This window comes from Passer domesticus, chromosome 10 (genome assembly GCF_036417665.1).
Source record: "Passer domesticus isolate bPasDom1 chromosome 10, bPasDom1.hap1, whole genome shotgun sequence".
Classification (NCBI taxonomy): Eukaryota; Metazoa; Chordata; class Aves; order Passeriformes; family Passeridae; genus Passer; species Passer domesticus.
The window spans coordinates 29,788,022-29,811,149 of record NC_087483.1 but is presented as its reverse complement, the minus strand read 5'-3'; the positions used below and the strand labels follow the sequence as shown (position 1 = coordinate 29,811,149).

General features: G+C 39.0%; 1 protein-coding gene across 1 annotated transcript in view; it reads left to right on the top strand.

Annotated features, from left to right (window-relative positions):
• The window catches only part of GYPC (glycophorin C (Gerbich blood group)), a 33,271-nt gene extending 11,081 nt beyond the window's left edge, over positions 1-22,190 (top strand). Inside the window, exons 2-3 of the mRNA XM_064434949.1 lie at positions 14,064-14,114; positions 16,346-22,190. Coding sequence (XP_064291019.1) covers positions 14,064-14,114; positions 16,346-16,542 — 248 coding nt within the window. The 3' untranslated portion in view covers positions 16,543-22,190. The remainder of the gene's footprint in view (positions 1-14,063; positions 14,115-16,345) is intronic.
• The last annotated feature ends 938 nt before the right edge of the window (positions 22,191-23,128 follow it).

The following is a 23,128-nucleotide window of genomic DNA, read 5'->3' as shown; positions in this document are numbered from 1 at the left end:
TGTCTGTGATTTATTCCAGAAGAGAAGGGTATATTTTCCTCATTGAAGGAGAAAAAGAGACTTGGAAACCGTAACAGGTAGCACATGCCCTTTTCCACCCAAGTGATTTCCTTCCTTCACAGCTCCCACCTGAGAAGAAGCTGGGGATCAGCCCTCCCCAGTCATGCCCTGCTGCCTGCAGCTCAGAGCAAGGTCCAGGACTTGTGGGTGGCTGAGGGAAGTTTGCCAGGGAAATACGGACAAATGTGGGTGTTCAGCTCTGCAATTGATTTTGTTTTCCACTACTTGGCACTTCAGGGCAGCAGCTTGCCGTCTGTGGACATGAGCATCCATATCCCTTAGAGGATAATTTCCTCCCACTCCTCCCTCTGCTGAAAATATCCTAGGTGAGAGGAGATGTAGCAAGAAATGCAAACTCTGCCCCTTAACAGACACAAAGCCATGGCATGTCAGCTGTGGCCGAGGGTTATATGTCTCTCCAGACTCCAGGGCCACACACATCTGTCTTTTCCATTTCCCAGCCTTGCTGGGATATTTCCAATCCATCTTCTAGCTAATGGGATTTGGTACCAATTTCCCCTGTCCTTTGTTTCACTGCCACTGCACACTGAAGTGATGCTGTAGCATTACCAGAGCTGCCTGTGTCTCCCTTAGCCCTCACCAGGTGTTAGGTTACACCAGCATTAAGGAGAAGTCACTTCCTTTCCCAGGGACAATGCTACCTATTCCCATCTGCTACAGAATCCATGACAAGTGATGGTAAATGTGGGTTTGATTCTGATGGTGCTGGGTTTTCTCGACTAACAAAGACTTAAAATCTTTTTAATCTCTGCCCATGGAAGTGCTGCATGGAGCTGATGGGCTGTCTTACCCACTAGAGCCAGTAGCAGATGCTTAATGGAGAGTTAAAGCACAGGCCGACCATCAAGGGATCTAAGGAATGGGAAAGTTTTGAGCCAGAATTAGTAATTCAGTGTTTAAAAGGTTGCCTTGGGGTATAAAAGCTTTTGCATTTACCAGAGTTTCTCATACGAAGTACTTGAACCTCCTGCTCACATCCAGACTTGGCACTTGGCGGGACTGAGCCTTGTCTGCTGCTCTTCTTGAATGAGACCTTTTAACTTGTACTTGAAAGAATTCAACCTTTGAAGCTCAGCATTACTGAATGCACAGCTGGTGGCAGGGAGCAGGGAACTCCTCTGTCCAGTTCTCCCAGGTAACTCCAGTGCCTGCAGGGGTGTGTGACCATGGCTTTATCATTTTGTCCCCTCCATCTGTGCAGCAGCTGCCCACCCCAGCAATGATAAAAGCTTTTGTCTGAAGCCAGCTGTGCAACCCAGCACAGCACAAAGGTGCTGGTCAGCCTAGCCCGTCTTGGAATGCAGCCAGGGTAGGGAACATCTCTGTCACCCCTTCTTCCTTCCTCATTAAGCAGGCCTCCTACTTCTCAGGCAAAAATATCCAGTGTAAGGTCTTAAAGAGTTAAAGCCAGACTGCTGTGTATGACCCTTCTTTATAAAGCATGTGCATCTCCTAGGGAGCACTTCTTGCTGACTGTCTCCTAAAGGGACTCTCAAGAGCAAAGAAGCTAGAAGGACAATCCTTAGAGCTCCTGCTTGTGTGTTTAACACTCGTGGGTGTAGCAGGGGAAGAGGGGAAAACTATCGTGTCTTGTGAAAGGAGCTGGGTGGATTTAGAAAGGCAGACATTCAGGTATTGTGGAAGAAGGAATTAAAATTGACAGAGAGGCCCTGTAAATCTGGGGCCTGAGGCATGTTTTATCCATTCCTTTAAGTTTTCTATTTGATCTATACAGACAGAACCAAAAAAATGCAAAAAGGAAGTGGGCTTTACTCCTCTCTTGTAACAGATACGTACTTGTGTCCAAGCCCTGCCATGGCATGAAGTACAGCACAGCTCCCCCTGAAATAAACTGCAGCTCACACATATCTCAGGGTGGAACTTGGCTCTTAAACAAAATTTAATGGGAGTCTGCTCTGGCTGAACTCTACTTATGACTTCATATTTTCCAGGGCTGTGCTGCTGCTGTTGGCTTGTTCATTTTTCTTTATTTTTTTCTTTTCATTCTCTTTATAGTAATAGGTGTTTCAGTGGGATAACTTGACCTTATGAGACTGTTCCAAAGCATACTTCTCTGGAGGCAGTGGTAAATAGTTTTGATATATTATGAAAGTGCTCTGAGAAATTTGCAGGCTGTCTCATGACTGCTTGAGAAGGCAGACTTCTGCAACCTGTTAGGCAGCATCAACTGGTGAATTAAACTAGGAATTTGGAAAGCAGAGAAGGTGAACAGAGGCTATATATTATGTTTCTGTTTTGGTTCTATCATGTTTCTCATACTCATAAAATGGAGTTTTCAAAACTTTCACTGTCGGCCCAACTGAGCAGGTGGAATGTGTGAGAGAACCGATTTCAAAGGAAGCAGAAGCAGTTTAGCAGTGAGAGCTCTTGCAAATTCCACCTTGGGTGTGAACCACTCAGTGTTTCACTTGGTGTGTTGGGAAAGTGCCCTGCTTTGGGCCAGCAGGGCCAGCACTGACTGCTGCTTGGTGCTTGGCCACAGAGCCCTTGGCTGCTGATGCAGGAGCAGCACCAATGAAGGAAGGATGGCACAGGGTAACAGCTCTGCCCATCTGACAGCTGAGAGAGGAGTCTGACTGCTTAGTGCATTCCAATGTAATCTTACGTAGGAAATACCAAGCCCAACTCTTTCCGTGGCCTTCTAGAGCTACTGTAGTTCAAAGGAATCACTGGACTCTGAATGTCTGGAGTGCTCTGCTCTGCTCAGAGCACCCTAGAAAAGAAGTCTCCAGCTTTAAACAGCTGCTTTTCTCTTTATGCTTTTCTTCTGGGGAACTTGTTTTTCCTGTATGTAGATTTATGGTGTACTTCAACCACTCAAAGAGCATTCCTGCTTTTTGCCCTTTCTGTCTACACCTAGCAAACCTCTCCCTGTTAATGACAGTCAAACTACAGATTGATTTGGATCAATTTGCCAATAAGTAAATAGCCCTCTAAGTAAACAGTAAATATGAGTAAATGAGTAAATATTAAATGGGTGAAGGAGCTTTCCTTTTGGTGAGCTGGTTTTTCTGCTTGGAAGGGAAATGTTTAGGAAGAATGCCCTTTGCTGCAGAAATGTAGCAGCCTGCTCAAACCACAACAATTCACCGTCAGCTTTCCTCCATAGATATTTCATACACTTGGAGCAGACCAAAGGCTTTACAGTGAGTGAAAAATATGTTGATCAGAGAAGTACCATAGCAAGCATTTGTTGCTATTGAAAACTACTAGACCATATTTCTTTGCTTAATGACACACATTAATCCTCCATTGAAATTTCCATGGCTGTCCAAGATTAATCTGGCTTTAAAGGTTCAAAATACAGTCCAAACTATAAAAATGTAGCATTCTGAACAAAAAAAGGAGCTGGAAAAAGGTCTCAGCAATGTTCCTTTGTTTTTTTCCTTTGCTGTTTAAACTAGTAATCTACAAGTTTTGAAATGGTTTCAAAAACATGGCATTTTTTTAAAATTGGTGACCAGAATATGAATACTATCCAAGTACCGACTGCTACTTCTGTTTTCAGTTCAGTTTCCTAATGAAATGAATCTTGTGTGTTCCTGCTGTCTATCTGTCTGCCTAATCATCTGCTCATCCATCTGCTAGTTCTCATCAAGAATTTTGAGTCCACTGACCAGTCTCAAACAGATTTGAAAGAGAAACAAGAGCCTCAGAAATTATTGTAATTTTCTATGTTGCATGAAAGTCATTACTGTCTACAGAAAGCCATTCAACTGAACAGTAAAAAGGACTCCTTATTGGGAGATTAAACTAAATTAAGTTCTTTTTTACTTAAGAATGTAGCAGCATCAAGTTTTGGCATGATTAGTTTTCTTCCATAAACATGACTCCCAACTTAACAGGCAAAACACAGAGGGTAAGACCCCATTTAAGCACCTATAGGAGATATGAGGCCCTTCTGACCAGGGCATGTTGAGAGCTCTGCAAAAAAAAAAATGGGTCTCACTACCTCATAGCAAGGTCAATCCCTCAACACAAGCTTTAGAAAGTGATGGTTAAGCAGTGCTAACAGTAATGTTTGGGATTTATTTTCCCTAATTATAGACTCTAGAAATCTAGGCTTCTTTAAGCTATTTCAACTTTGCTTATTGGTTGATGGGAAGGAAATTCCTACACCATACCCCAGGATTCACCACACTGTGGGCAGGCTGGCTGAATAGATCTTCTTGCAAGAAGGCGTGTCAGAACAGAACTGAACAGAATAGCTCCAGTTGGAAGAGACACACAGCTACCACCTCAACCAGCTGTCTATCAGTATCCTCCTGCAGCACCTATGGAGACAGCCGAGCTCACACAGACTCCTTTCCAGCAGTCAAACATCTCGTCAGGATGGTTATTAGCCTCTCACCTACATGGTCCTTGACATTAGCAATAAGCTGTTAATGAATTTCACAACAATATAATTCTGCGCTGAAAAACATTCAATATATGATTTCAGTGCAGGTCTTTTCATGCTTAGCTCTGTTAATGTGTTCAATATGCTATTTGCTTAATAATGCCAGACAGTTGTCCAAAAATAATACACAAACGAGCCTTTTTCCTTTTTTCCCCAACAATTATTGCACAATCTGTCTAGAATAGCTCAGATGAATGATAGATGGTAAAGAAGTTTTGCTAAAATTTCTCAACTCTGTTCAGACAGCTTGAACTGATACGTAAATGCTTTTCAGATAATAATGTGGCCTTTGTCTTTAGAACAAATACGCACAAGAAATCTCCATATTCATTGAAGAATCCTTAGGAAATAAGAAATATTGTTGCCCTGAGCTACTATTTGCCTTGCAAGTTTCTCAGGTGTTTCAATATGTTTTATTTTCTTTGTTTAATATGCTCAATATTCAAAGCATTTGGAAGATTGTTTCCACTACAGATATCTCCATTAATAATATTAATCTCGTCTGTGCTCCAGGAAAGATCTCTGTGTCCCTGAAGAACGTATGCTAAACAACCTGACATTTCCACTTGCAAGGCACAGTAGACAGCCTTAGGCAAGCACTGGTGTATGAGCTGGATGGAGCTGAATACAATTCATATCAAATAAGCCAGGGGACAAAGCACAGAGAACTCCCATTTCCAAGAATTATCACCTGTTGGACTTCTTTGCTACAAAATATTGACAGTGGGAATGAGCATAAATGAAGGAACCTCCCCATGCTGGCAAAATTATTATGCTTTTCTAAGATAGGAGCCTGGTGCTACATTCTTTGAACTCTTACAATATTATCAGGCTTTCACCAGTTTCCAGGTGGTTTCTAGGTGACATCATGTGTAGTTTGATCATATCATCTCTAGTTTAAGCACAAGGTCAAGCTTTTTCATCTCAATGAGAAACAGACATTTATCAGCCTCAAAAGAATAATGGCCGTGTTTCTATCTCAGCATGTCTGTGTTCATTAAAATGAGTTTTGTGCCAGCAGCAGAGTCAGTGGAACACTTGCTTTTGGATATATGCCCCCCTAAATCCCACCCCCAGTATACAGAGGCTCCCTCCCTCCCTCCCTCAGGAGCTCCCCATGGATCTCTGTGCCTGATGGCTGGAAAGCTCGTGGTTACTGGACTAACTCTGCTGCTAAACAGAGCTTAAAAATGCTCAGTCCTTGCTGCCTTTCCTTTAGTGCTGAGCTACTCTGGTCTCCCTTTTCTCTCCAGTCTGCAGTTTTCATGAAAATTGAAGCAGTCCTTATCTTTGCCTGCTTTTTCCTGTAAAAACAGTGGGAGTTGAATAATGGAGTCAAAATTTGTGAAGGATAAAAGGACAGTCAGGCAGATAGCAGGAACAGAGAAAATCAGTACAAAAATGCTGTTGAATGTATTTGATGAAAATGTTTCAAATTCTAGCAAGTAATTCTGAGTGTCTTAGTTAAGGGGACTAATTTTAACTAATGTTTGTCTTCATGCCAAATCCGTAAATGCTTAGTGCCATATCCATAAAAGAGGGTATGTTTCAAATGTAAACCAAAACATAATTTTTAGAAGTTATTTCAGTCATAAAATCAAGCACAACAACATTAAGATACAGAGATCATCTTATCCTCTTAAGAAACAATCAAAAGGCTTGAGAGTCTGGTCTGAGGCTGCTAGACCTGTTAGGTACAAATTAAAAGCTTGTCTTGGTAAATAATTGCAAGCAGTTTAGCAGTTAAGTTGTCTTACTTCTTCATGTAACCACTTACACAAGGGACTGGGAAAGAATAAACACCTACTCCAAGATCTCTTGGCCTCTGACTGTTCACTAAAAGGTTCTGACTCAAATTTTTATACTTATGTTTTTGACATGAAAAATTTAGATCAGTGGGAAATGCTGTTTTCATAAACTGTTTCTTGAGATTTATAGGATAATTATCAGCTACAGGTCATGAGATGGGCTTTCACTGTCTGTGGTCAGCTGCTTAGATTTCCTATGGTCTTCTGCAACTTCTGCAATGATTAATCAGTTAAGCCAGCGACTCCTGTCTATTCAGCTTTGACCTCAGTGCAGGAGCAAATGGCTGGTTTGTTCCCATTTTGGTTCAACAAAAAATGAATAGAACTTAAAATTGTTGACTTTGGAGGAAAGGCAGGCAGAAATTAGCAAGAATCATCAGATTCACTGGATATTTAATTTAGTGTTTCTTTCAAAACCTCCCCAATTAAAAAGCCTTCGAAAGGAGTACTCTGCTCTGATGAAGAGGGAAAAGGTGGGAGGAGGAGAGGCAAAGGCAGGAAAATGTCCTGATCATGGACTGTACGTGACAGATTGATTCATACTCCATTTGTCACTCCTTCCTCAATGAAACAATTCCAGGTCAATTTATCTTCCCCAGGAAGATGTTATATATGAGCTGGCTTTGATTGCCATAGAGGAAAAATGTAAATGATGGCCTGGTTACATTAACCTATTTCCATGGAAAAGTAACGAAATTTTGCAGTGATGTCATGCATGTATGAAACAGACAAAACAGGACACAACTTCCAAATTGCCACATGTAGCATTTTTTCAATAGATTGGACCTTCTTCCAGGTTCCCACACTTCATACACCTTTGTATGATAAGAAGGCAACATTTGGTCTTCAGACATTGAGCAGCTTTCCCATAAGAGCATGGCAAAAACTGGTCACTGCAACATTTATAGTACTTCTTAGGGGGCATTGACCATTTTAATACACTTGCCAGATGAACTTAATTGCCATCAGAATTGGTGGCAATTCTCAGGGTTCAACAACCCTGAGCAATGAAGTTAAAGTCTCCAGTAACTTCAAACTAAAAAAAAAACCAGTACATGGTTCAAACAGTTCAAACTGAAAGGGCAGTTTGAGGGCACTGCCAGTTCTTTTTCAGTTCTTTTGGGGGATAAATGGAAAAGTTAGTTTTAAAAAAATCTGTGTGTCTTTTAGTTTATATAGTCCTTTAAAGCAATTTTTTTTATATTTTTTAAATTTGATATGTGTTTTTTATTTCAAAATATAGAATATCTGTTCCTTTTAAAAGATGCTTATTATTTTTAACCTAAAATAGTTTCCCAAATTTCATTAATATTTTCTCCTTTCCCCTCTTATCATTAAGGGATATCATATGATTACTTTTTGACAGGATGGCTGTTGTGTATCTCTCCAGTTTCCCCAAGACCCAATGGCAATTCAGCTTCACAAAAGAAGGAGAAAGTGTGTTAGTGAAGTCATTACTTCCACAAACATTGTAAAACATATTTTCTCTTATTTACTTCATAACATTTTAGAATGGTGAAAAACTATTTTGCTAACACTGTGTACTAGAATCAAATGAAATTAAAATTATGTGACAATCTAATTCAACTAATTTGATAATTGCTTTTTATCCTTTCTATGTTACAAAGTGTCAAAAATCTTGAACAGACCTTTATTTGAATGAAACTGTACTTAGTCTGTTTAGAATTAATGACAAAGTGCTTGTTAGCTGGGATAACAAGAGAATTGGGCCCATAGCATTTTAATTTCTTAGGTATTTTTAATCTGAGTGATGTAACTTACATTTTCAACACAATCCATTTACTTGTCCAAAAGATCATGTGGTTGTTGTTGTTATATGAGACCATTATTTCCCTTATAATAATTTAGTATACAAGTGGCAGCCAAATTATTCTGTCTCTTTTCCAGATTGACAGATGAGAAACTGTTCCTTAATTTTGAAAGAGCAGTCTTAATGTGTTTCATAGTCTAATGGGAGATGGTGATGACTTTTTCAGCTGAATATGTCAGATTGATGGGTTCAGGCTGATGACCCTTCGGGACAAGAGATGCCAGCTCTGGCAGGGCACTGCACACTTACTGGCAAATATTAAAATAGGTAATGACTTTTTTTTTCACTCAGAATGGCCTCAGTGTGATGCATCTGATATTGTAACAGGCCAGAGAGCAGCTTGAGCAATTAACATATTTCTAACATGAAGTTTTCAGGAGTTGGTTTGACTCATTTTTACAGACGCAGCTGCAGTGAACCAGTTCTAACTATAGCTTGTAAATTAAATTGGTGTGCTGAGGTTAATAGATTAATGATTTTCTCATGAATGCAGTGTGTTGGCAAGGCACAAATATAAACCAAAGGGCAAGGAGGACATGCTATAGTTGCATAAACAATGGAGGTGTTAAGACTTCATTAGTTTTTCTATACTAAGTGTGTGATAAGGAAAGTCTTGCATCAGTGGAGAAAACAGGGACACATTAGGACCTGATTTTCCAGTCAAGAGGAACCATGACTGCAGAAGAGCATACAAAGAACAAAAAGAGCCCCTTGGAAAGGAAGAGTTATGATAAATATATTTTTATATAAAGAATATTTTTAAAAAATTAAATTGCAGTAGTTATAGAAACGGTTTTTAACAACTACAAAAGCTGACTGGTGGACTCCAGGTACTCCTCAGTGCTTTCAGAAGTTTATAATGTTTTACTGAACCAAATCAAATACCTCAGTATCATCTTGACTGGAGGCAATTAGAACCTCACCTAAGTTCTTTACATAAAAAGGCAATCTTCTTTTTAAATTACAACTTTTTTTAAAATAAGGCAAGATTAGTATGGTATGTTGTGCTAGGTCAATTGATACAAGCCAAAAAAATAGACAAAAATTTACTAGATTCGTATTACTGAGTAAATTGTATTTAATTCATCTTGTTGTAAACAAAGTTCTCTTTCAAATGTATGGAAGAAGCAAAGAACAATCAATACTGAGGTAAAACCCTCTTCTGAATTCCATCTCTATCTGGCCTGAACCATGAACTGGATTAATGAACTATCATTCAATTTTAACATCTCCCTTGTTTACTGGACATGCATGGATAGATAGTAGGAATGTTTAAGACAAAACCATTAAACATTTAATAGCCAAATTCTAAAGACACATTTCAGCATTTCAGCCCATAGATAGAGACTGCTTACATACCACTGCCTGCAACAACTCAGTCAGTATTTGGGGTGGTTCTGCAAAGCAGATCCCTGGATACCCTGAGAAAAGGGTGAGATATTCCTCACCTGGAAAGTCCTAATAGCAGCAGTTTTTCATAAAGTGATTCAGTGAGCTGATTCAAGATGAAATCTTCCTGTGTGTTTCCTAGCCTGCATGCCTAGGAAAGCCCTGAGAAGGAAATGTCTGCCTTATGTTCAACCCATCATTCACATGGATTGAATGAATTTCAGCCACTTCTTATGCAATGAACAGGAACATCAAGAGAGAGAATGGGCTGCGCAAGAAAGCACTTAAAGACCTACTTGAGTGTAATTTAGCAGCCAAGGCTTTGTCTGAGAGTGTAACCTAGCAGTCAGCAATGGAGCATCCTGATAAGAAATGCTGGGGTTATTAAGAATCAAAAGCACAAGCTTGTGGGTAGGAAGATCCTGAAAGACAGGAGCAGGAGCAGTGCTGCCTGACTGCTGTCAAGTGGCTTTGAAACCTCTGTTGTCAGAGCTGCTTATCACACATGGATATCTGTATATTCACTCAGCCTGACAAACTCCAAAATGCAGGATCACCCACAGCTGCATGGGAATCATGGCAATGTGAGCTGTAATCTCAGGCTTTTCATTCTCTACTCAACACTGCCAGCTTCAGTCTGGAACTTTATCTTAGGAAATTGTAGAGGCCTTGAGAAGTCTGGGGTAAGATCTACAGTTACACCATCAAATTGTCCTTGTGGATTGCACAGTAGAGATTTGGCAGTTCACACCAGTAGATGAGATCTATCCTGTAGGGTCATTCCCATGTATTCCTGTCAAATCTGCCAAATGGGGGTCACCTTGCAGGTATGGTTTTCCTTTCATGCTTTTCCCATGTGTAAATCCACAGTAATCAAACATGTAGGTGCTTAAATTATTTACTACAGTCCTGACTGCAGAACCACCAAGAGTACAAATACTGTTTTGGTGGTTTTTTTTTCCTGGAAACTAATTTAGCAGGCAAAAATGATGCCTGAAAATTAGAAAGCTTGAAGCTTTCTACAAGTTTATTCCATGTGTCACTGATAGTAGCCACAGAACCACTTAAAAGTATTGTTTCCTGCAAGGAGCAAGATCCTACCTCTGAGCTTTCTATGCTGAATGGGAGAAAGCATTTGGGAGGTGAATATGCCTTTTCCCACCACCATATAAGTTGAACAGCTTGTCATTTGGAATGTCTTCACATGGTTAGGCTTCTAAAGTGGAAGTCTTGCTCACTAATAAGTCTTGCATCTTTATCAGGACTGCCATTATACTTTGTGTTTTCCTTAAAGACCTGCTCTGTGGTGTCACAAAATCATGCCAAATGCTCACTTTCCATCTACAAAGCACATTTAGTCCTTGGCATTGTAAAGAAGAACTGGAAAGATCTACTTGAATGAAGCTCAGATATGAAGAAAGTGTAAATTAAATAAATAAAAAATGTTTTAAAACCAGTGTCAGAATTTAGGGGCAGGAAGTGATTTATGGCTTTTAGTGGTTCAGATTTGCAATTTATGGAACAAAAGAAATCATTGCAACTGTCAGAAAAGTGCATAATGAGCACAGGAGAGTTAGCTTGAGCTGAACCTCAAGCTAATATTTTCACTGCTGAACCAGCCCACTTCAAACAAGTGTTCCTTAGCCAAAATGGAAGGGGATAGATTAAAACTAGGGGGTGAGGGGGGGAACTACTAAAATTCATACAAATCAAGTTTTATTGGAAAATTGCACCTGAAGGAGGTAGTTTAACAAATTTACCAACAAATTTAGCAGGAATAAGTCCACCACTGGCTATGTTAACATACAAGTCAGTTGCACTGGAGTGCCACCTGTGAAGCACAGAGATCTGCTTGCAGTCTTTAAGTCAGGAATATTTCTGGGACTTTCACAGACTGCTGCCTTCTCAGCAGGATGTGATTGATGAGAATGAGACAGGTAGCAATTGTCATTCTATTGCAAAAATTCCTTATCTGTAAGTTTATGAGCAAAACTGGAATTTGATGAATTTCAGGTCATGACACAAAAGCATTTCTTTCTCATCATTCTGGCTTTTAGAAACATACTTTCCAGCAACAGACAATTTGATCTGTGTGTTCTATTCTTGATTTGGTCAACTCATTCTGATGGCCAGAAATTTTATGAAAAACATGTTTCCCCACAATCTTTTGATTTCTGTGTGTCATGGTAACCAGTGGCAGTAAATAACAAGAATGTTCAAGCATTTTCAGAACTAGTTTGTAGCTGGACAAGGGCCAATATAACAGGGAAATGAAGTTTTGCAATGACAATTTAGCAACAGATAACACAAAAGATGTCCTTGAAACAAAGGGAAACAATCAAAACAGGTGCAACATCAGCTACAGAAACACAGACCTCTGAGCACTCTTCATGTGAAGAAGAACAGAATAAAGAAGGTACAAGAAGGCCAAAGCCATTGCTGAGCTAAAACTTCCTTCAGGAAGCTGGATGTCTTTTTTAACTCAGAAAGGGAAGATTCAGTCCTCATTGGTACAGTAATGCACCGTATTTCTCACACGGACTGAGTTTAGGGAGGCCATGCTGAGGTTCCTGGCCAAGCACAGATTCCCTTCTGGACAGCAGCCACTGTTTCGCTCCTGCTCAGGGAAGATGGTCTCATTCCATCACACATGCCTTGCATGTTCCTCAGCCATACTTCAGGAAGGATGACACTGCTTGAAACCTCAAACAACGTTGATACTTTCACACCTGCCTAGCAATACTGTAATATTGCCATGAATCACGTCGCTGCTTTTGGACAAAGTGAAATTTCAGAGACAGTGAAATAGGGATTAACATTGCTCCAAAACTGGTCTGGGGAGCAGACCTTGGCTGTCTGGTCATTGGTGGTAGCTGCAATGTTCTGGCACTCCAATTGATGCAGCAAAAGGCGGTCTGGGAGGACAGCAAGCCTGTTCTGTGGTCAAAAGGAGACAGACAAAGGAGTAGTCAGGGCCTGGTTCTTGTAGTAAAATGGGAGCTGTGGTGAGAGAAGCCACATCACGGTGTCAGCTGAAGGGCACAGCACTGCAGCTTGGCAGATCAGTGCCAGCTGTACCATAGCTCAAGATGAGTCCTGCAATCTGTTGCAAACTTAGAAAGATGGAAATGAAAACTTTTCTGCAAAGTGATGATACTGTAATCATTATCAAAAAGCACTGTGATGGCAAGTCCTAGAGATAAGGCACCTGCTTGTTATCTGAATCTGAGAGGCACCTAAGAATGCCAGGTATGAGCAGAGAGTTACTCATAAACCCTTTTTTAATTAAGGGGATAATAATTTGAGCTGGAGTTAATGTTTGGCAGCAAGTTGTGTGGCTTGGGAAGCACTTTGGAATTCACACCTTCAAGTGTTTGATTGCTGCAGAGGAGCCTGCTTTTTTGGCATGCAGCATGTATTTGGTGTGTGAAGAAATACAGAGCATTTTGACCTTGAGGCAATTAATCTCTTCTGAGCACTGGGTTTTGAATAGACATAGACATAGACATAATAAGAGTTTTTAAATTACAGAAGATGTGCTCAATCTTTCCATCAGTATATAGATGGAAGAAAATGCGGGAAGGATCTCTGGGGGAGAGAAAAACACTTACTTTCTAAAAAAAATCACCTCCCATGTTTGAAAAGAGGTGAATCCTTTGAATCTCGGCTCTCCTCAGTTTGTTGCAAATTGACACTGGACATGAGCAAGGAGAGAACTGCTGATAGTGTTTTGTCCTTGAATCATACATACAGATATAGCAAAAGTCAACCCAGGTATCAACCATAGTGTCTACTCTTGAGTTTATAGAAGGATTTGGACTTACATTTTCACCTTTTCCAGAGAAGTTTTCTATGTACTGCATTTACCAAAGGAAAATTTTTTATAAAATTTTGAATAAATTATAATGCTATTATGTTATTTGATTTGTCAGCACTGAATTCAGACTTACCGTAACTAAGTGGGGACTGTTTTATACCACACACATGAAAGGCTGGCCATGATTCCAAATGTAATCTGCAAAGAAAACAAATGCAAAGATTAAAAACAAGACATTGCAGATAACTAAATATTAATTGAAATCAATACACATAGATTAATTTGCACCAAATCAAGATCCAGACCATGCTCTGGAGAGCCATAAATGGGAAAATAAATAGACATCAACCTTTTTTTTCCCCAAAACTACCTTTCTGAGAGTAATCACAGTACCTAAATGCTCTTAATTTAAGCATTCACTGGAGGATGTTACAGGTAAGTGCTCATAATACACAGTAGGTGTTTCCCTGGGGCCCATGATAGTTTGCATAATGTGCTAGCTATTTCTTTTCCAGTGTTGTGATGGCAGAAAACTGTAACAGTAAGGCTAACTCTAATGTGAAGTTTCATAAATGTCTTTTGCTAACAAGAGATATTGATTAAGTTCCCAGTTTCACAGGTTAAAATAATACAAAACTGCCAGTACAGTCCCTGCTCCTTCATATGATCCAATTTCTTTGTTATAATTAACTTTTTTATGTTCTATTCTATTTATAGATGGAGAAGTGGAGAGCCCCACAGCTGGAGCAGATGTGGCTGTTATTGGAGGTGAGTAGCAGACCGTGTTAAGCAGCACCACAAGAATTAAAACAGCAGGTTTGTTGATTTCTTGCATTTTGCAAAACCCCTACTTTGCTGACAAGACAACAGGAGCGGCACAATTAGAGTTAATTAGGCCAGTGGGAAATCTGCTCCCAGATGGGCTATTGGGAAGATAACAAGATGAGATAATGAGCACAAACCATATACTGAGCAGTACCACCCTCATCCATTCCCCAGTTTCGGACAAAATACCATACAGTCCAACAGAAAAGTCAGACTCTGATTTCCTTCAGTATTCACTGGGTCAAGCTTGTCCTTTAGTACAGAACTGGTGGAGCACCACTGATTTGAGCGATGTTAGCTTACACCAGCTGACCCTTTGTTGTTACAAAATTCACCACATCCTATTTCCTGGTGTTCCATTAAAGCTCTCTCATGCATTTAAACTAAATACAGTTGTCAGAATAAATGAGCAAAGCTACGCTCACGGAGTGAACCTGTCTTTTTATTTTTATTGTGTTTGTTCATTTCCATGCTAACACACTAATTTCAGTCATTCACAAGGGGCTATACCAATCATTAGTGCAAATTGGTGAGGTTCTGCTATATTTCCCTCAGGTCCCATCTCCTGTAACTTTAATTTCAGCTTTCTATGAACAAGTAGCAGGTAAATTGATTTGTACTTAGTCCCCTAGGCTTATTAATATTGTGCTACATCTAAAGCCTATTAGAGCCTCTTGTGTCAAGGGATACCACTGAGGTCCTAAAAATTGATGAAGCCCGTGCTGCAACCATGATATTATTTTCAACTTGAAGTTCTTTGTGTAAGCAATTTTATTTCTACTAGCAGTAACTTTACCTTCCAGAACCGAGCATCATAAAATCTGGAGGGTAATGTTAATTATATATACTATATCTTTAAAGACAGAGGTATAATCTTTATTTACCCTGCTAATATTTTGTCTATTGTGTTTTTATGCCAGTAGGGTATCCACACTCAGTTTACTGATGCTGATAAATCTAAAGGTTTGGAGATACCCACTCTTGCCACTTATCTTCAATATAAGATGCAGAAAATAGGTACTCTCCACCTTCCCCTCATTGGCTCTGCAGAGCAGTAGGCATTTCCAATGAGAAATTCTTCTGACAAAACATAACATTGACTTCTAGAAAAAATGACCCCACACACACACTGACAGCAGAGGAAGCCCTAGGAATGTTCTGTTCAAGTTCTTTTTATTGTGTATTTCTTTAATATTTGGCATATTCCTGGATTCATATGAATATAGCATCAGCTCAGTATCATGTACTCATACAGAATCACAGCAAAAAATGTATATAAGCACATCCATGCAAAAAATAATTTTAAAAAATTATAAAAGTCAAACAAGATGAATATACTCCAAAATAGTTAAATTTTTCAGAATTTTTAAGTCAATAATTTGATCTGGGAGAAAGAGATAGTTTGTAGATTTTTTAAGAATGGACTTGCCATGAACTTGTCTCTTTTATGCACTTCTACCTTTCACAATGAAAAAGAATAATGAATTTACCTTTTTTTCACTAGAAGTGTTTCCATTCATCATTTACTCCTATGCAAATTGAGGTCACATATAGAAATTTTTGTCCAGTCAACACATAGCTGGAAATTAGTCCAGGAGACAAGAAAGATCTACCCAGAAGCCCTTCCTTCTGCCAGATGTCACTTTCACAATCATTATAATCAAACTTTCTTAATTAAAGCACAGAATGAAATGGCAGCTTCCAAATACAGAGCAGTTCCAGAGTCATACAGCTCCTGCTATTTGTTGAATGTCCCCTGTGAAATGCTCAGTGCCCTGAACATTTCCTGAAATTGAGAACACGTGAGAAGGCAGTGTTGGGTTGTCTTCAACACCCCCCACCCCAGTACCAGAAGGATCAAAGAAACCTATTGGTTTTCCTTTATGTTCTTTTACTTCTCCTCATTTTGTAATGAACTTTCAGCTGCAATATATTCAATCAAATCAAGCCATTGATTTAAAAGAAAGCTAGTGAGAATTTTTCCAGTATTTCTGCAGTATCTATATCCCACCTTGTGTTTTTGCAGCATGTTCTGACTGTGGCCACTTCCACATGCAAACTCCTTACAACACTTGGGCTTTTCCCTACCCAGCAACTCAGTCATGATGTCTGGCTGTGAGACACTTCTCGTATTTTATCCCTGGTGATACATTTAAGTGGTTTCTTTGCCCTAGGTGTGATTGCTGCCGTGGTATTTGTCCTCATTTGCCTGCTGGTGGTGATGGTGCGCTACATGTACAGGCACAAGGGCACCTACCACACCAACGAGGCCAAGGGAACCGAGTTCGCGGAAAGCGCCGACGCCGCTTTGAAAAATGACCCCGCTCTCCAGGAAGCAGTGGATGAGAGCAAAAAGGAATATTTCATCTGAGAGGCAAGGATTTCCATGGAGACCTCCCCGAGGGAATCAGTCAGAAGTATAACATCAACAGGAGTACTAAGAGATGGATAATATGAGGATACAGGCGAGCATCCTAATTGAAAAGTATCTCTCTACTTTTTTTGTCACTGGGTTGTTTCTTTTCCTCTAGCAGTGAAGAACTAAATGCCAGATACTTGCCTGTTGATTTTATTAGCAACACAGCTGGTCACAGTTGAAATCAATATCAGATAAGAAGAAACAAAATCTCAGTATGAGTGATACACCAAAACCAGATAAAGATAGCAAATGTCAAGCCTTGACATTTGGTGAAAATAGCAGATGCCAAATGAAAACATCCTCTTAGAGTTAATGATGCATCCTATTCTGATATGATGAAGAACTACCTGAAATTGAATTTCAAATGGTAACAGAACAAACATTAAACTAGATAAAGGTGATCTAGCTTGAAAAAAAATAAATCTATAGCCCAGATATCCCCCCCATCCCCTTAAATGTGCATTTTTATTGGCACAGGGGCATTTATCTTGGTTTTTTGGGGGGGGATTTACACTGGGATTTCTTTTTTTAATATTTGAATTTTATACATATATAAAAATCAAAGACACTTCAAAGAAATAAAACTCTTGGAAAACATGGAAAAGGTAAGAGTGAAGGATTTATTACTGACTTTCTCTGCATGGCAGCTTGAGAACTGTGAAATGTTGGAATTTACAATACAGTCAGTAGATGTACAAATATGATTCCAGTTAGTCTGTCGGTTTTCTGCACACATGCATAAATAGATAGATATTAAAAGGTAAAGCATCCTGGTTTGAGCAGGCCCTTTAAAACAGTGGAGCTCAGCTACACCTTTTTTCATGTAAGATATTTTTGCCTGAATATTTATTTATTTATTTTGCATTAGAAAATTCTCTGAGTGCCCGCCAGCAGGACTGTAGATTTTTGCAGGGAGAGGAATTCAGTTCTGGTGCAGATATGAGTACATCTTTCACAAATGAAACCTTATGACTATCACTATAAAGAAGCTTGTTCATCTGCATCCCACTGGCTTTATTTCTCACTCTGTATGGCTTCTGTGTATCCTTTGCAGTGTGCTAGACCAGAGAATTACACTGACATCAATGCTTTATTATAAATAAATAAATAAATAAATAGATTATTCATGGTGGGTCACATGAAAAGATCTTATTCCTCACCTAAGAATCAATGGTGATGAGTTTCTTTACCCCAGTAAGTTTGCTTCCTAATTAAAGCCCACAGTTACCTCCAGAAACAGGATAATTGTTCTCTGCACCTGCTCATCCGCAACTGTCATGGTGCCCTGGACTACTGAAAATAGAGGTGGAGAAATACAAGATAACAAATAAGATACTGATGAGCTCTGTGCAAGTTGATATATTTTTTCCTGTGCTTTGATCTATATACGTGTGTGTATATATATATAAAGTCATCTACAGCTGTGCTTTCAAGACACAGTTGCTGATCACTTGTGCTCACTTCTTGGCACCAAATCTTGGAAAGCTCCTGGACTCTGGTGTTCATTACTGACACTGGCCTCAAAAATGCTGTAAGAGATCTGAGCAAGGCAAGACTCTGAGGACCCAACTGAAGAAACAAGACATATTTGTCTTTCAGTCATAGTCTCAGTCTTTTGTCAGTACTTGAAGAAGACTCTGAAGAAGACTCTGAATTATTTTTAGAATCCCAATACCTTTTATTTTGAATCTTAAATCCACATGTGTTAGCATTTTAACCAAAGAATGTGAAACTCGTGCCAAATTTGTTAAATGCTTGAGATGCTTTCTGTAACATACCATTGCAGAACCACATTGTGTTCTGTGGCTAGTGCAGTATAAAATGCACAAAACAGAGAGCTCAAATATTTTGATATTATGCACCTATCTCCTGACCCATTAATATTTTAATCATTTTACTACTTTTTAAATAGGAACTATTTTATTTCTCTAAGAAAAGTGTTAGAAAAAAATCTCTTTAACTGTAAGACTGAGTTTATAAAACTGAAGACCCCTGATCCTCCAGTTCAGTAACAATGTAAATATTTCCTCTGAGAAGAAGATAACTGGAGTGACTTGAGCTGCATCTCCCACAAAAAGCATGGGAACACCAAAGAATTTTCCTCCAGCCCTAGCAGGACCTATAGAGGACTACCAGCCTTTTATCCCCTTTCATACATTCAGAACATGTAACATTACTATAACTGTTAAAGAAAATTGACTTTACAGAAAAGTGTGATGGACATAAGGAATAAATTCCTGCCTCTCTCCTCAGTCATGAAATTCTGGCTTTTGCAAGTTAAGCTTGCAGATTTTAATTAGACACCTGTGTTGTACCTGTTACACACAGGAACCAGACTTAGTGTTTCCTTTGGTGTGGGTGTGAGTTTTTAAATAATGATTTAGACGAAATGCCACACTGGAATTGTAGAGGCCTGATTTTCTATCATATAGCATGAGCTCAGAGGAGCTCACCCAATTCTTACCAGTTCAGTCAGCTTCAGACTTTGTGTCATTGTTTCCCTTAAATCTCAACGCATCTTCTGGTCTCTGACTATATCTCTCCTTTGTAGTTTAATTAACAATCTTTATCCCATTTTCCCTATTTATCTAGGCTGACAAATAGTCCAAGCATTCTGGAACAGCTTCCTTGTTAGTAACAAGCCACTTTGAATAGCTGGGCAGCAGCACTTCAGTCATGAGCTGTGGTTTCAGTATTTCTTTACTGTGTCCTTCTGGGTTTCAGGACCTTGTGCATTTAGAAATTACTTAAGGACACTCAAAAGATAGAAGAAATGGTTTGTGGAGATTTTCTATTTCTCTGTTTTCTTCAGGAAAAACTTTGTAATGAAGAAATCTCATGATATCAGGTGACTGGCACACTCTAATCACATTCTAACAGCCTCATCCTGCTGTTTTTTACTCATACAATAACTCTACTGTCTTGAGTCATTCAATTTAGTTGTAAAAAGAGTGCATTGCAAACTTCCTATAACTGTAACAACTAATTAGCAAAACATCCTTCTGCAAGCAGCATGCTGTGCTAAAACAAACATTGTGTACAAGGCTGAGACATCTCAGTTGGCAGCCGTAGCTTTTCATCACTGATGGTTAAATGACTTTTACAATTTGCTTCCTGAATAGAATAATTTATAAAACAGATTCTTCTTCCCCCACAAGTCAGGTCCCTCTAATGCTGTGGCCTGTTGTCCTGCAGATCTTTGGTGCCTCATTTTCTCAGCTGTGGCTGCTGTTCTTGCTTGCACTCCCTCAGCTCCCATCTGGATCTCTACTGCCTTCTCTATGGCAAAGAATTAGCCATTTACTTATGTATTTATTTACCTATTTTTATCTGTGAAGGTGCTCTGCCCCTCTCTGCTAGCCAATAAGAGTTTTCAGGAAGGTTTTAGGTTTGGATTGCCAATCCTACAACAAATTTGATCAAACGTGACCAATCTGACTGGAGTCAGATTTACAGACAACAGATCAAAAAAATAGCACTGTAAGTTCTGTAGTTGTTAAATTTAGTGCTATAAATATCCAGCGACCATCTCCAATGTTTCTCCCTAAACAAGGTATCACTGCGATGATCCCTCAAGCCACCTGATTTTGTCCTCATACCTTAATGCCCTGTGAAAACTTATTTTATCCCATCTTTGCATAGGAAGTTATAGGTCCACATTTACAAGTATAAGTAAGTAATTTTTCAATGATGTATGGGAAAGCAGTGCACCAAAATGACCAATATTTGCTGAAGATGGCAGACAGAAAATAAATATGATCCTGTAGGAACACAGGATATTTTTTTAAGATATATGGAAATAACAAAAATTAAACATAGTGTTTCTGGTGACATTAGTGAGCTTTAAGAGTGGCTTCATGAAGCTTTCAAATTCTTTCACTGATAAAAATAATCCCTTCCAAAGGGAAATTAATCTCCTTTAAACCATTTCATTTTGTCAGTCTTTGAAAAAATTTTCACAGTTTCAATATTCTGACATTCTGCCTTAACATCTCAAGCTCAATTTCTTCTAACTTTATGAGCATAACTGACAATCCTCCCCTGCACAAAAATGACTTCTTGCCTATCTCAGCTTCTGAAGCATCTTTACAGCTCAGCAGAGTATTTCTGTCCAAAAGAAGTCAGTCCCAAGTGTGTATCTGGTCAACCAGACCATGGACCTGGTGTGCATTTTTTCTGGAGCTTGGCCTCTATTTTTCCAGGTTTTTCCCCATTTCCAATATGCCATTGCACATTAATACAGGCCTGAGGAGAATTTAGTCAGCCACTTCTCAAAGAAACAAGACATATAGAGATATACATGTATGTAATTTTTTTTCTTTTTAGAATACCAAGACCACATCACTTTGGGATACTATTAAAAATAGGACTATGGGATTTCTCAGAACATCAAGTTTTCTCTTAAATGAAATCTAGGGATCATGGGGGTACATCAGCACATGGAAATAGAAAAGACTATTTTCTTTCAACAAGGAAGGCAGACAAAGTACTGAAACATTTATAGTCCCATGATAAGCAGAAATAGACTAGTTAAAGCCTGCAAGAATTCCTCACAGAACAGAGGAAACACTGAGACAAGATGCTGAGAAAATCCGTAAAAAGATGCAGAGCAAGAGAAGGTAATCTGATGCCAATAGGGATGGAGAGAAGTTTTTCTTCAAACAAAATAGATATTCTTGTTTGGATAAATCAGTGTGTTTGCTCTGTAACTGCTGACAACAAATTTCTTTGAATTTTATGGGATGTTCTCTTTAAATTAAATGAGATGTGTGGATTCCTTGTGTGTGCAAGTCCAATCAAAAAATGATGATACATACACACCAATGGGACACTCCCATTAAATGTATTAAAAGCTGTTTATTGTATTTTCTAAAATCTCTTGTTCTTCACATAAGAAAGCTTTGTATGTTTAGAAAGTGCAGAAACCTCACAGCAGCAGTTCATTCAGGAGAGAATACTAAATACTTGAATAAGCAATGGACTCACATCTGATGTCTGGAAATTTGGGTATATAAAGGAAGATAACAATATCAAAATAAAACATAGATGGTGAGCAAAAATTCCAACCATATTACAAAAACGTTAGATATTTGTTGTAGTAGAGATCCTTCTCTAATTCAAGACAGTAGTATTGTAACTGAAAATAAGGGATCCTTATTCTACGTGCCCATTCCCTGTGTGGTTGGGACAACCACATTCAGTGGGAGAAGCATTTTGTGAATCATATTTATCCTTCCAGCAAAACAAATTTTATTTCCACACATGCCAGAAAGAAACACAGTAAATTAAAATACAGTCTTTGTAAGTGCTGATCTTTCAGCATAACATCTTGCCTTTACACCTTTTCTGTTGTTTTGAACTGTATGTGTAATGGAAAGTATCTGATATGTTGTACTAAAGACTGTTTGGATTGCAGCATTGCTATGAAAGGAATGGATAAAAGAGCATCCAAAGCTTACTGCTGATTTATGTTAAAGCTGACTACAATGTTTGTATTTACCAAAGTTATTAATACACTGATGGTATAAATTTACTGAATGGAAAAAATATGAAGAAATTAATAACTTTATAATTAAAGTTCTAATTTTCAGCATTTAAAAGGCTCTTCTCATATTTTTCTTCTTTTTCAAAACATCATAATCTTTTAGAATTGCCAATTATGTTGCTTTCATGTGAATGTAGATCAAAAAGGAATAGTCAGCTAGACTTTTTCTTAATAGGGCATACAAACCCTAAAAGATATACTGCTGGTGTTTGCTTTAAAAAGCCAGAGAAGCTTTGATAGATCTAAGAAGGAGTCAACCTTCAAATGAGAAATCAAACAATTGTTCTCTCTGAAGAAACATTACCCTGTGGATGTCTGTGTGGACCTGTGCACTGCTCTGTGATCTAAGGGATGGTATTCTTAAAAAATTCTGGGCTGATTATAAATATCTAATGGCTATTTGCTGTTGGCTGACGTGCCTTCCACCCAGCTGGTACCAAATGTGAATACTTCTGCTTTGTTCTTCATGCTTTCCATACAACCTATCTTTTATCCTAATATATCCCCAGTTACAGAGTATTGAGAGGATATGCCTGGTATAACAAGTATTGTAATAGAGTCATGGAATCATTAAGGCTGAGGAAACCCTACTGGACCATCAAGTCCAACCATTAGCAATCTTGCCACTGCCAAGCCCTTTTTCAAAGATCACCCCTGTCAGTGAGAAAAGCTCTTCAGGTAATATGTTCTTGGGTCAAGGTGGTACCTCAAAGTGGTCAAACCTGTAGGGTCCAGAAGGGCAGTGGATCACCTCAGTCTTGATATCTGTAGAGAAACTGTTCCAATGGGCCTTTAATGTGCCATGGGATTTGACGTGTAGACTGTTTAGGGGCCGGCACCAGCCAAATGGTTCATCAGCAATGTAATGCTGAAGCAAAGATGAGCAGAGAGGAAATGCTACTGAAGGCTAAAAACCAGATCCGTCATTATTAGCCAGCACACTGTGGAAACTGGACCTTGACTGGGTACCACATCAGACAACAGGATCCAGTG